The sequence below is a fragment of the Chinchilla lanigera genome, unplaced genomic scaffold (genome assembly GCF_000276665.1).
Source record: "Chinchilla lanigera isolate Chin_1 unplaced genomic scaffold, ChiLan1.0 scaffold00035, whole genome shotgun sequence".
NCBI lineage: Eukaryota > Metazoa > Chordata > Mammalia > Rodentia > Chinchillidae > Chinchilla > Chinchilla lanigera.
This window is the reverse complement of record NW_004955436.1, coordinates 5185491-5200295: the sequence shown is the minus strand read 5'-3', so window position 1 is coordinate 5200295 and position 14805 is coordinate 5185491. Positions and strand designations below refer to the sequence as shown.

The window sequence follows — 14805 nt, the reverse complement described above, 5'->3', positions numbered from 1 at the left end:
TGTCAGTGCCTCGCTTTTCAAATGTGCTCTCTTCAACAAATAATTAAATCAAATTAGCATTTCTAGCTTATGTCCTTAGGAAACAGTTGACAATTATGAAATTATAAATGTTGCCAAACTCCAGGCCCCAAGTGTTTCACAAGCATTTGCATTCCCTCAGCTTTCTTTCCTGCCTTTTCTGTTTTTGTGCTTCAAAGAGGGACAAGTGCCCCTTGAGCTACTTCTCCAGCCTGCAGCTCTGCTTCTGAGGTGAAGAAAAACACTGACTCAGTGGAGACCATCAGTACTTTAGCCACATCCTGATGTAGCACTCAGATGTTTAAATATCTTTCCATTTTATTTTCTTGCATGGATTTCCTTTCTTCTCACCTGTGAGGGAACCGTGAGAATGGAGAAAAACAGCTGAATGTGTTTGGCACTGGAAAATTCTTGGGAAAGACTAATTCTCTAGAAATTCTAGCAACAAGACATTGAGCAGAAATTGCTTGAATTTCTGAAAAAGCGTAGTTCAGCAGCAGAAGAAAATATAACCACAGACTTACCAGCAACAAGAGGAAAAAATTAACCATCTAAAACTATAATTTCTGCAGGTCTAGAAAATTACCTCTGCGTATTTTGAAACAACTTTCTTCATATATCATTAGAACAACCTACAGAGCTATGGCAGGACTATGTCAATTATATTACACTTAAAAGAATGCACATGGCTAGCGCTTAACAATCATCTCCAAAGAAGAATCTTTTTCTAAAAATTTGGCCAGCTTCATCATGGGTGCTAAGATGCGCAAGGTACACTCATCCTCATACACAGGAGTTTAGCTGCTCTTAGAGTGGGTATCATTGCAACATCTGAACACACACTCCCCTCAGCCTGGTTCCTATATGTGGAACTGAATCTTTTCTAGGAGGTACAGGAAAAACGTCAGTTGTTTCACATACCCTGATGAAGGCAGTCTGTGGATTTATAGATTCTGTCAGGTTGCAGTGTGAGAAAGTAGTGATTTCATGGGGGCAGGATAATGTGTATGGAGCAATGCCATTTGTCTGAGTTAAATGATTATTAGCGTCCAGTGCATAATTCTTATCTTTACTGGTTCCCCTGCAGAGCCGGAAGCTCTGTGCTCCATAAGGGGATAACCAAAAGGATGCGGAGGAGCCCAGCCCCGTTCCCACTGCCCCAGCCATGGTGCAGACAGGAGCGGGTGGGCCAGGCCCTGTCACTGCCCTCGCTCCTGCCTCACCCTCTGCAGGAGGGCAGCACTGCAGGAGGGCAGCTGCGGATGCCATGCGTCAGTCACCTCAGATCCTGTTATGGTCTGTGTCTGGGTGTCCCCCCAAAGCCTCATGCAGTCATGGGGCAGGCTTTTAGAGTTTGATTGATTATGGGTGTGAGAGCTACACCTGCCCTGGGGTGGATAGTTTGCATATGTAAGGGAGGGGAAGAGGCTGCTTGAGGCCATTCCTCCCTTGTATGTGCTCCTTGCTTTTGCTGTGTTCTGCCGCCATGAGCTGTAGTCCTCTGCCATGTGCTAGTCTGCCTTGTAATCTGCCAAGTGTGGACTGAAACCTCCACAAACTGAAAGCAAAATAAACCTTTCCTTCCTTAATTTTGGGAGTCAGATATTTTGTCCTAGCAACGAGAGAAAAGTAACCAAGACAGATCCCTAAGGTGACACTGGGCACACTGGCTGTGCAGGGCCAGAAGCCCTTGGGAGAAATCGACAGCACAAGCAGACCCACGCCCCCCTCACCACCCCAGCAAACTGGAGAAAGCCCGGGGGTCACATAACCAACTTTCGTTTCTCCATGTTGATGTGCACTCACTACCAGGCACCACACTCTGTGACTTGAATGTATTTTCCGGTGCGATGTTCACACCCAGCGCCGTGGAAGGAGCCTCATTCTGAATGCGGCTTTCTAGATGGGTAAACTGGACCACAGAGTGCTGCATTCTCTGTGCCACTATCTAGCACGGTTTGCCAAAGCTGACCAGACTCTAAGCTGGAGTCCAGAAAGGCTGAGCACAGTGTAACAGGCAGGAGGGGTGGAGGAGGTCCCGTTTAGAATCTTGACTCTGGAAAGCCCGAGGTCTGCATACGTTTTGCAGCCGTGGCAAACATCGGTCTCCTCAAGAGCACCCAGCAACTGCTGGCTGCTGGATAAACTAAGACTGGAGAGGAGAGGAAGGGACGTCGCCTTGCTAGCACAATTTGAGGCATCCCGAAATCTCAGAGATTAAATCATATCTTAATACAATACTTAAAACTTTCAAAATTAGTGGAAAAAATCGATGAAAAACAATCTATCAAAATTTTAATCAGGACCCTGTATTGCTCTTCTTGTTTTTCCTCCAGATCCAATGAGGCTGGGCACAGCACTAGGCTGTAAGGTGGAGCTTGAATGTTTTCAGTTTGAACGGATAGCCCAAGCCTGTGACCTTTGTTTTTGATGCTATGGACATGGGACACGTAAAGTGGAGTCCAATGTAACTATAGGAATGTGAAACTGATGGTCAAATACCAGAGCAAGCATGGCTCAATTCTTTAGGAGAAAAGCAGAGAAAATGGCAAATTTTACTCTCTATATCAAGTTCCATTTAGAATCTTAGGTATGTGCATTGTTTGGCTTCAAAAACAGGACAAATACAAATCTGATTCAAAGTTAAACTTCTCTTGGCCTCTCTTGGCACTCTTTTATCAACACTGAACATCCAGGTACTGACCACAAGTGACCTTGAAGCCATTTACTTTGCATATAGTGTGGATTTTTCCATAATAAATGTAAGATAAAATTAAGAATGACTTGCACACTGAGAACCATTTCTTGTGTCATGTGACGGACGTGCTAGGTCCATAGTGTTTACAAGATTGTATGATTCAATGCCTCAGCAATGTCACTATGGACTCAAATATATTTTTTCAATCTTAACCTTTGCCTTCCTCATGAGCTACTGTCCTTGTGGTTACAAAATGACTGCAGCAGCTGCAGACTTTTCTTCCCATGAGAATAAAGTTCCTCTCATGTTTAGGATCCCCTCTCAGAATTTGTAGATTCCAAATCATATCTTAGGAACAACTGTGAATTCGTGCTTTTGGTTTTTTTTTTTGAGGACATATCATAGAATAGTTAAGAGCTTGCACCTACACAGGGCTACAAAATCTGACTCTGTAACTCACGAGCTCTGTAAATATGGACATATTTTTAAAATGTGTCTTTTAATTTTCTTATATTTGAAAGAGAAATAAAATAATGCACCTACTTTATTGTGTTATTGTGACAAAAAATTAATACATTGTAAAGATCCTAGAACGGTAGCTGGTTGCAATTATGATACTCCTCACAGTTATGTATGTATTGACTCAAAGAAGCAAAAGTACTGAGTACAACTGTCGTAGTATCTCTTCAAAGAAGACATAAAGAAAAGTTTCAGTTACATTGTATAATGTTCGCATGTTGATAGGGCTTCGACATGAGATCTGAAAGAGAATATCAATCAGTTTCGAGACAACTAGCTTACACAAGCATGTGTGTGAGTGTTTGGATTGTTAAAGATGCTGTCTGCATGGTTGAGAATCAGAAGCTGCACCAAGTCAGCAACATTGCCTTGATGAAAACAATCTGATTAGACGTATTCACTGTATCAGAGCCAGGCTGTGAGAACGCATGTGCATACACACACACACACACACACACACACACACACACACACACACACCTCAAATATATACAGTGATTTTAGCATAAGTGTAATTAAATTGATAATTTTTGTTGGATTTTATTGGCAAGTCTCTCAGTTAACACTCAGGAAGTAGAGAAAGGAGAAAATATTCTCCATTTATTCCAATCGTAAAAATCCCATTTGTAATTCTCTTCTACTGGATATGAACCGTATTGGTGCTAAAAGTGCCTTTAACACTGCCAATACAATTCCCATCCTTACGTATAATTCTTTTACAATGCTCAGTTGCAATTATAAAGTTCTGTCTCATTACTCTCACCCTTCAGACTGTTTTTTCCCCAAAGAAACTCCGTGGAACACAGTAGAGTGTAAGGATGGCGGGCGCATTTCCAGTGGCAGACAGACTGGCTTCCCTGAGTCTCATGTTTTGTAACTCAGGGTCACTGGGTGATTTATGTGCTCCCAATCCCCTGAGGGAAAAGAGCATAAATTGAAAACGTACTCAGGAATGTGCTCTCTCTATCATTTTCCTCTCTCTACACACTTTCACACATCAGTATGAACCATTGCTTCCCTTCGTAGCAATGCTGGAAGAGAGTATCACCCAGGGCCTGTTCAGTACCATTCAGTCTCCGTCATGTACTGTAACATATGCCTACTGCCTCTGACGTGGTGTTGAACGAAGGCCGTGACACTGCTCTTCAAAGGCCGTCGGTGGGTCCTCATCCCTAAATCCACAAGCCACAGCCCCTTCTTCAGTTCTCGACCTGTCAGCCACACTGGCCATTTGATCACTCTGTTCTTGAAATGATTTCTGTTTTTTTAAATGTATTTTTATATTGTGAAAAATAAAGTTCATAATCAAGTAAGAGAATAGCGATGATCATCACCCTGTGTATCCTTATTTTCACAGTAGGTTAGTGCTTTACTGTCTCGGGTCTTCCTCTCCTTCCTGTTGCTTCTCATCTCTCCTCAGGAGTCATTGCTGGCTTCTCTCCATCTCCCTGCTTTCTTTATCCTGTAAATATTGAAGTGCTCCTCGGTCTCCTCCTTTGGTGGTCCCATTCGCTGTAGTGGCTTTGGACACCATAGGTCCTTTGTTCACTCCCAGTTTTCTGTTTCCAGGTAGTTCCCTTGTGTAGATCAGAGTGACTGGTCCAAAAGGCTACCACTCCACCCCTGTGTCTGCTACCCAGGTTTGAGAACTGGCAAAGTCAGCTATTTTTGTACTCCAAACTCTACCTCCAAAATAACAACTGTTTCTCTCTAGGGTTCTCTCATCGCAGTAAATGCTAATTCCACCCTTCCAGCTCCTAACATCTAGAGCCTTGGCGGGTGCCCTGGGTTCTGCTTCAGGGCGAGCAGATACTGTTACTTAAAACGCGTTCCAGGTCCCACCGCATCTCATCACACACGCTGTTACAAACCTGGTACAAACCACCATTATCTGTTCTCTAAATTGTGTCAGCTCGTTCCTTACTGTCTCCCGTTTCAATCTGGCACCACTTTAATCCTTAGCAGAAAACAAAAATGGCTTCATGATTCAAACCACTTCATGCCTCTGCTGAAATCTAATGATTTCCTATTCTAATCAGAGTAAAAGCCTAATTTTGGAGAATGTAACCTTTAGATTACATTGGGGAGGGATTCTCTAAAAATCTAAAATAGTTTTTAAAATGAGGAAAAATATCACTCCTTTTTCTAAGGGACAACTGCTAAATTTTTTTCCCAATTCTATGGCTTGTCTCTTCACTCTATTGGTGATTTCTCTTGCTGTGCAAAAGCTTTGTAATAGGATGAGATCCCAGTTGTTGATTCTTTGTAGCATTTTCCATGTGATTGGGGTTTTGTCTATGAAGTCTTTGCTTACATTAGCATCTTCAACAGTTCTAACTTTCTCTCTTCCAGAAGACTTAGTGTTTCTGTTTTAGTAATTAAATTTTTGATCCATTTCAATGTTAGTCTAGTGCTTAGCAAGGGACTGGGTCTAGTTTTTGTCTTTGGCATGTGGAAAGCCAGTTTTTCCAGCACTATGTATTAATTAAAGAAGCTATCGTTCTTCCAGTGTTTGTGCTTGGCCCTTTGTGAAAGATAAGGTAGCTGAGTGTGTTCAGAGTTATGTCTGCATCTTCTAATCTGTTCCATTGATCCTCAGGGTTTTTTTGTTGTTTTTCTTCTACTTTTTTTTTTTGTTGTTGTTGTTGTTGTTTTTGTCACAGTAACTCTACAGTATAATTTCAAGTCAAGGATTGTGATGCCCTCTGCCTTGCCTTTGTTGTTTAGGATTATTTTTGCTATTTTAGGTCTCTTCTGGTTCCAGATGAATTTTAGGAATGTTTCATCTAGTTCTGTGAGGTATGCTAATGGTATATTCATTTGGATTGCATTCAATCTGTTTAATAATTTTAGGAGTATGGCCATTTTCACTATGTTGTTTCTCCCTACCCAAGAGCAAGATATAGCTTTCCATTCTCCAATAGCCTCTTCAATCTCCTTCCTCAGAGAACTGTAAGTTTCAATGCATAGATCTTTTACTTTATCACATTGATTCCTAAGTGTTTCACTGTTTGATGCTATTGTGAAAGGTGTTGTTTCCCTAATTTCTCTCTCAATGCAATTGTTGTTAGTGTATAGAAATGCTATTGATTTTGAATGTTGACTTGTACCCAGCTATCCAATTGAAATCAGTTATTAAATCTACAAGTCTTACAAGGGTCAATCAAATTGCATTTAGTTTCCAGATTTTTCCAAATATATCATAAATTGTAATGGGCTAGTAAGTCCTCATACGTCCATAACTACTTTTGTCAACTTGTTGCTCTGTAAAATCTACAAAGCAACCTTCTCTGTGACGCAGCAAGTACAACACAGGCCAGGGGTGATTGCTTCCATGCATGAGCATCCAGATTTTAGGGTTCATTGCAACCTGGGTAATGAAACATACACTATTTTCATTGATTCCTAATTTTTCCCTGTCCTGATTATCATCTTATTAAAGACAATTAATTCCTGGTGATTATGTGATATTTGGTACCACAGGTATCTAGAAACTTCTATTTTTAACTGAATACAGATGCAAACTACGGCAAGATATTGTTTCATTTTCGGAGCTTTAACTGAGAAATATTTATATGAAAATCAGGAAAAAAATTCTGAGTTTCTGTGAAGATGACTGTAAATTCTTTGTTTAATTTTTAATTACTTCCAGCAAGTTCTATCGCCAAGATTGGATCAGATCCTTTAAAGCTCGTCCATGATGCTGTAGAGGAAACCACAGACTGGATCTACGGCTTCTTTTCTTTGTTGTCTGACATCATCTCATCCGAAGGTGATGACGAAGACGAAGATGGGGAGGAGGACATTGATAAAGGTACAGCGAGGCTCGGAGACATCTCTAGATGCTCAGACAATATTAGATCCGTGTCACAGGGACTGACTTAGGCCTTAGTTCAAGTGATCACTTGGGTCAGGCTAAACCAGAAGGAGTGCACTTCTGAGCACACTAAGTACTTCAATGGGCTTCCAAATGCAGTAAATTGGTCTCTATTTGGTTTTCATCTTACAGTTTACCTGTCATCGTGGAAAAGATGCCAAAATTAAATGTTACCATTGTAATGCAGTGAGTCTTATTATTTATAGTATAAACTACAATAAATTCTAACATTTTTATGCTTAAGAAAAAGTATCTATATTTCAAGTTTCTCTAAGAAGATTGAAATAAAAACAGTAAAACTAAAAATACATGTAAATGTTTTACACATTAGTCATATCAGCATCAAATAGCCAAGAGCAATCTTACTAAAGGTACAAAGAAATAAATGTATTGAGTCAAATGAAGATAGAAAATGGTAGAATACCTTTTAACACTAGGACAATTATGCAGTTAATATATATGCTCTCTCTTATGTATTAATGAATATAAGGAAATATCAGATTTGAACAATACATAAACTTCCAATGAACAGGTATGAAAAGAATAAAGCACTGTGATCCTGTCTTGTAAATGATGTTTTTAAGACTGTCCTTGTCATCAGAAATTATGTATTCAACCTTGGCTAACAGAAAACCCTTGCTATTAGAGCACCTGCTATGTTCTTGTCTGAATTTATATTTGTTTTGGTCCCAGCTAGAAGTCAGATGAGCAAGAGAAACTGAAATTAATTTGATAAATGACTGATAATGTATAATTTGGACCATTGCCACAATTTTATTAAACTCATAAAAATGAAGCTATCTCAAATAAATGTATGTAAGCAAAGTTTATACTGTGGAATTTAGCTTTAGGGAAGCAATATAATATACTAAATATGAATGTTAAAAATAACAGATTTTAAAAAATAAAAGAAAATATGTTTACATAGTAAAGCCTTGTTATACCATGTAAAAATTCTAATTTGTATTTTTATCTTGATTTAGGAGAAATAGAGGAACCTCCCTTGAAAAAAAAAGGTTGGTTGTTTTTAAAAAGTAATTTTTCTATACAAATGTCCATTTTCAGTAACATTCAAATACATTTCAAATGTGTTGTCTCCTTACTTTATCTTTGATATCAAGGTTTTGTTTAATAATTAGATCAAAATCTATAGTCAGAAGAAAATATTCAGTTCCTTCTAATGAAGGAACCCACATTTTTCAGTTTATCATTAAATGGATTTCATCAGTAGATTCACCCAAGTCTGTCCATACATAAAGCAATGTGAATTGATTTCAGGACTGACTGAAAATTTCTGGAGCTAGGAAAGGAGCTCAGAAGATGATGAGACCAGTGATCTCTTTTTCCACTATGGTTGGATATATTGAGTTTAAGTTTTGGGGCTTATCCTTTTTCTTATTTTTTGTCAGTCTTATTTTACTGACATGTTAGGGGATGATTATGTTTCACAATAGCTGAAATGCCATGGAGGATGACCTCGGAGGCAAAGGTGTGTCATTCAACTTATGTCATGAGTCCTCTCCTGGGGGTGATGTTTCCAGGTCCACGGGCAGACAGTGCTGAAGGATTCTTTACAAGAACATCTCGGGCTGCAGGGACTGAGTGGAGGGGTCATGCTCCTAAAGTTGGGGAATAAAGGGGTTTGACTATGTAGCAAGAGCCTCAAAGAAGCAGGAATTTTCCAGAAAAAAAGTAGAAGCTATTATCTGAGAGGGGTAATGGACAGCAAAAGCACCATTCTGGGGTACATTTAGGGTGAGAAAAAAACCTACCAATGCTTGTCCCGACTTGACACAACTGTGATGCCTCAGTTACACTACAGCTGCAGCAGGTTCGCACATCCCCTGCTCCAGAGAATGTTCTGGCTTTTGTTTCGCTCTCCTAAGACCAAAGTGAACTCCAACAATAGGGTCCAAACACGTAGCTTCACCTTGCCGGTGACTGCCCCACGAGGTGGGGTAAAAACCACGAAGGGTTTATTAATTTGGAAAATTTGATTGTGCATTATGTGTAATGACAACAAAGAGCTGAACTAGTGAGATTCAAGTGTAGCCAAGCTAAGCCAAGGTGAATGTGCTAGTGAAGCTCTGTGTGTACAAAATTTTCCTGACCCATAAATTCAGGATGAGAACTCAAGACAGAATTCAGCCCCCAAGTGCAGGTCTGAATATTCTTGGTTCATCTGTCAACTTTGGGAGACCATACACAGAGTCTTTCTATAGCTGGTCTCCACTGGAGAATGAATGAACTAATTTGTACTTTAAGCCAATGAGCAACTGGTCATTGTTGGGAAATTACAGCTCATATATATGCTTAACTTCTGTGGAAATGGAAGAAGGCAAAATAGCTGCAAATGTTCTCTCTTGTACTTGCAAACTGAACCCTACAAGAATACCATGAGGTTGTATTCTCCATAAAGTGGTACATGCCAGTTAATAATCTTTCCTTTTGATTTGAATTTTCCTTTGGAATTATTTTAAAATTAACTTTCCTGTAATGATTAGTATAAGTTGCAAATCCAAAAAAGTTGTTGAACCATTTTTTTCCTTAAATTATTGCCTTGATTCATTAAATTGGAAAAAACAAAAAAACCTCTTACTTAGTTGTCTAGAATACTATTGTTTTAATGTCGGTCATACTCATTAGTCAAAACAGTGGAAGGGATACATGTGTTTGAAAGTCACCTACACTGGTAGCATGAAGGAAGACATCCTTGAAATGAGGCTGAGAACTGACTTAAAACAGTTTCATGTATTTTCTTGATAATATTACTTACAAAGTTATATTTAAAATGAACATTGAAGGAAGCATTTTGTATACATTATCTTGGCTACAAAAGCTATATCACGATAACCAGTAGTTGAAAATGGACTGGCTCACGTGTATTTTGTTACACTGATTGTTTTTCATGTATAAGCTTTTCTTGTAGTAGAGTTACAGAGGCAGTGCAAGTTTTAAAGAGGTTCGTAACAGTTTACAAAGCATTTATTATACACATTCTGCATTGAAAGTTATACTTTCAATATTATTATTAAGGAAGAGATTTTATGAGTTTTTTCTTATTATGGGTTCTTTTATATTTAAGATTTGGGGTATAGTCCATAATTCTTAATAATGTAGGATAATAATCTCTTCAAAATTTTGCTTTTTCTCCATCTAAATAACTAATCATTAACACTCTTTTCTATTCATGTATGTCGAATATTTAGCCATTTTACATTACCTAATTTAGCAGGCTACTGCATTTTCTATTCGACTGCCCTGTGCCTGCATTTGATTTAACTCAACATGAACTTTTACTTCTCATTGCCCAGCTATTTTTGCTCTTACCAAAATAAAAATTTTACCTCCTTGTTATTTATAGGTGATGTTTGCAGTTCTAACTTGATTTGGGAAAATAGTCCCATCCTCTGGTGGCTGGATTGCAGGACTGATTACCAAACAAATTGTTAGTCCAGATGAAATTTTTGAATACTATTCAGTGATTTATTTTGTCATGTATGTAATATAGTTTTAGTACATGACAGGTAGTATCTCTTGTCTTTATACTCTCCATGGATATTTAGATTTCAATTTGTTAAATTTTAAAATACTAGTTTCTATTATTAAACGTTCCAAGATGAGGGTTCAAAGAAATTAACCATTTAAAAATATTATGTTTTTACTGTGTAATTGGCTAAAAATTTTATCTGTGAAAACCAAATAACTTCAAAGTTAAGAAAGAATAATTGTAGTCATTCAGAGCTCTGCACACTCTGTTTTCTGAACAATGAAAACTGGTCTTCAGTTTTAGATACATGGTGACCTCCTGGGTTACAGATTTATGTCTGGCCTTTGAGGAATGCACCTGAGGCCCTTCTACATTACATTTAATTTCCTTGCTTCCTGACTACTTGTTTTTTTGAATCAGAGAAATGTTCTTAAGAATGAGTAGTCCCGAGATATGAAGTCCGATGTTCTGTAAGATCGCACTTGATGCGTGTCAATGGCGGAAGAAGCGATTCCTCCACTTAGCGCAAAAAAATTACGTTCTTGTTATAGTTGTGTTTTTAAATTGCCCTAAAGCTCTTACGGTTGAAAGAGCTACCCAGTAAATTTAAACTTAATTCTTCTATTATGTATTTTCCGTACTTTACTGAAATCCACAATAGCTCTTTGCAGTTAGAGGGAATGAGGAAACTCCAAGACATCTGAGCATCATAAATATGCAGGGCTTTAGAAGGAGAGCACTGGAAGGTTGAGCAGTATCTGTGGGTCGTGAGATAGACGGGGCAGTATGCGTGCCGGGGTTCTCACCGCGTCCATCTCTGCTGGCGGCTTCAGTGGTTTAGACCAGGCTGAGTGCTGAGTGTCTGAAAAATATGGTGTATGGGAAAGAGGAGGGAGAATAACAAGATGACTAAACCTGTTGCACTTCACAGCCTTGGAATATTGGTTGCTAGGTGGGCCCCAGCAACAATGCTAAGTAGTACCTGCAACTGTCTGTGGTTCTTGGGTCTAAATGAATCCAGATCAAAGCTGACATGCTTGCAGTGTTGTAGCTGCCGCCTGCGTTTCCTGACAGGGATCAGACCTGTACCTGCAGGGGGACAAGATCCAGAACAGACAGCAGGTGTGCAGGTAGAGCCAGGGTGAGAAAGGCAGAGCACGCTGGGAAAACAGAGTGCTGGAGAACGTGGCAGAGAACCACCTGCTTGTTGCTGAAGATCGAGTGTGGTCCGTGTGTCAGATTCAGGGGACGTCTTCATTGTAATTACTTTGCTCACAAGAGACCAAAATCCAATTTGAACCGAGTAGAACTGACCCTTTCCTGGATCAAGAGATGGGAAGCTATGAAGCCAACCAGCTGCAGGCATAGCTTGGCACATGATTTTGTATAATGTTACACAAAACAGCTCATTCTCTGTTCTGCTTTTCTTCCTGTGCCATTTGCTCCATTCTTCAGCAGGCTTTTCTTTCCTTGTGGCAATTATGGTTCCCAGAAGCTTGAGACCAAAGTTATTTTACTTTAGTGACCCAGGAGAGGGACTTGTGTTCTTCTCCCAAATGTTCCAAATAAAACAACTCAGTTGACTCTCATTCCTGTGGACTGAGTTCCCTATCCTTGTTGGAACCAATCAATTGGCCGAAGAGGTACAAGATGTATTTTGTCAAGGCCTGGAGGATGGGGCCCTAGGGAATGAGGTAGCATCCGCCCAACATCTTCAGGTGAGATGAGAAGAGGACTGGTTTCTGAAACTGAAAGAGACAGATTATGCTGATAATGGATTCTACCCAGAAGCCATGAATGTCCTTACCTATTTTGGGTTTTTAACTCAGAATCCCAGGTGACTTCCCACCTCAGATTAATGAAATCAGAGTCACCAAGTTTGAGTCGGACAGAGATTCCTGAGGGCTTGAGGGAGGGAGAGGACAAAAGAGGTGGGAGGACTGGGAATGACTCCTAATGATTATGGAAAAAAGGGCTCTAAAATTGATGATGGTGACTCTGCACATTTTTGTAAACAATTCTAGTAAAACCCATTCTAATGTGCACTTGAAATGGATGAATTATATGATTTGGTTTAAAATACATGAAACAGTAAAACTGAACATGCAGTTACCCTCCCTCCCATCAAAACACAATTTTTTAAAACTTTCAAAAGTGAGAGCAATAGCAACCCAAAAAAGTGATTCTAAAGTGAGGGAGTTCTATACATCAAGAAGCAAGTAAGGGAGACAATGAGGAAGCATGAATAGCGGCATAGTTGGCTTACATGTTGTGACTGCTGTATATAAATTACTAAAATGTAAACTAAGTTAACATGACTGCCACACCGACACAAACTATTGGAAACCCACTGACGATCTCATCATCTGAACCACCGCAACTAGAAACATGGCTGGAATAAGCTCAGATGAACACAGGGAGGAGGTATGTGTCTTGGTTTCTCTTTCGTTGTTTACATATCATGGTAAAGTAGTAAACCTCAGTGGCTTCCAGTTCTTATACCCGTGAAAAAAAGATGCTGGACACACTGATACCTAGGTCCTTTCTGTCTATAGCATTTTTAACCCTATGATGAAATTATCTTGTTGTGTATTAATAGTTTTATCAAGAGTTTCACCTGGACTAGAGCTTTGTACCTCAAATCACAGTCCATGGCCCAGCAACTTTAGCCCATGGGAGCTGTTTAGAAATCCAAGCTCCATCTCGACTAAGCAAATCTGAATCTGCATTTTAAGAAGATCCCTGGGCAATTCACAGGCACATTCAGATTTGAGAGACATTGATCTGGACAGTAGTTTGCACTTCTGCCTGTGGTTCTGAATTTACCCAAGAACTTGTTTAAATTGCAGATCCCTAAAAGTTTCCTCACCTTGCAAGGCTAATTGATTAAGTTGGGTTGCAGCTCAGGAACATATTTAACAATCTCTGCAGGTGATACTGGTACGCAGCCACACTGATCTTGTCTAGAATATCATCAACAGGAGCACACATACAGACACAGCCAAAACCTTGTGTAAAGTGATTATCTGATAAAATCGTCATCTGTAATCATTTTTACTTGGCTTCATTATGCACACCTGGGAAATAGTATACCTGTTATAGGTGGAGAAAATAAACCCAAATAGAAAATGGATTAACCTGAGAGTATAGAGCTTTTGAAAAAATGAGATTAGGTAGATATGAGATATCAGATAGATATTAGATAGCATCTTAATATACTTAGTTTGAAAGTTTTCTTAAGAATCAATATCTTAGAACATTGAGACTTATTTCCTAGAAAAGGTGAACTTCTTTTTTTCTGTAATGAAACATAATAAACTAAAGCTCTAAATTATTTTACATTTATGAACTGAAATATCCCTTTAGATATTGCAGATGAGCAATATCTGCTCATCCCTATATCTGGAGCACGTGCCCATTTAACCACAAACAACAGATGCTTTGAGCAGGAGAAAATTCTCCTGTTTATACTTTTTATTTATGAAGAGTAGTGCCCTTTACCAAAGAGTACTTTCATCAATATTACAAAGAAGTATCAGAAAACACAGAAATCCACACAAAATTTGATATATTTATGTAAAATACTGAGTTCGGTAAAATATGTTCCAGTAGCATTCCTTAGCTACCACATAGATAGCTACATTTGCTCAGTAGTTTGTCATAATTAACCTTTTGTGTCCTCATAACAATTGGCAAAATCTTACAAACAATATTACATTCAAATGAATAATTTAAATTTTAATATTTAAAATGAGAAAAATTATGCAATAACATTTTATATTGTTTGATTCTTTGAGATATCTAGAGAAAGCAATGATAAAAGACATTCTTTGAAATCCACAATCCTCATAATAATTTAATAAACTGAGTTGTCATCTTGTATCAAGATAGTTGCCTTGGTGACAGAGATTAACCTTTTAACTTCTTGAGTGTGTCACTTAAAAATCCTTAATTGATCACATTTTGAATTTATTAACTGTGTGTCATTGATAAAGAAAAATTCTATGCTTTAAACTGACCATGTACATCTTAGACAATATTATAAAATACTTAACAAGAAGCTTTGTTATGATTTTAAGTAGACAAACTCTGTTTTCAGCAAAAATACAAATAGCATAACAAAATAACTTTGAGATGCATAGGTCCAAAAGAAGCTCCTTTTTAGGAATCAGTTCAGTCCATTTAGTTTAGTCCATTTTAGTG

At 38.6% G+C, this 14805-nt stretch overlaps 1 protein-coding gene across 1 annotated transcript in view; it reads left to right on the top strand.

Annotated features, from left to right (window-relative positions):
• The window catches only part of Trdn (triadin), a 302783-nt gene that overhangs the window by 66432 nt on the left and 221546 nt on the right, over window positions 1-14805 (top strand). The window contains exons 3-4 of the mRNA XM_005389153.2: window positions 6888-7049; window positions 8096-8128. Coding sequence (XP_005389210.2) covers window positions 6888-7049; window positions 8096-8128 — 195 coding nt within the window. The remainder of the gene's footprint in view (window positions 1-6887; window positions 7050-8095; window positions 8129-14805) is intronic.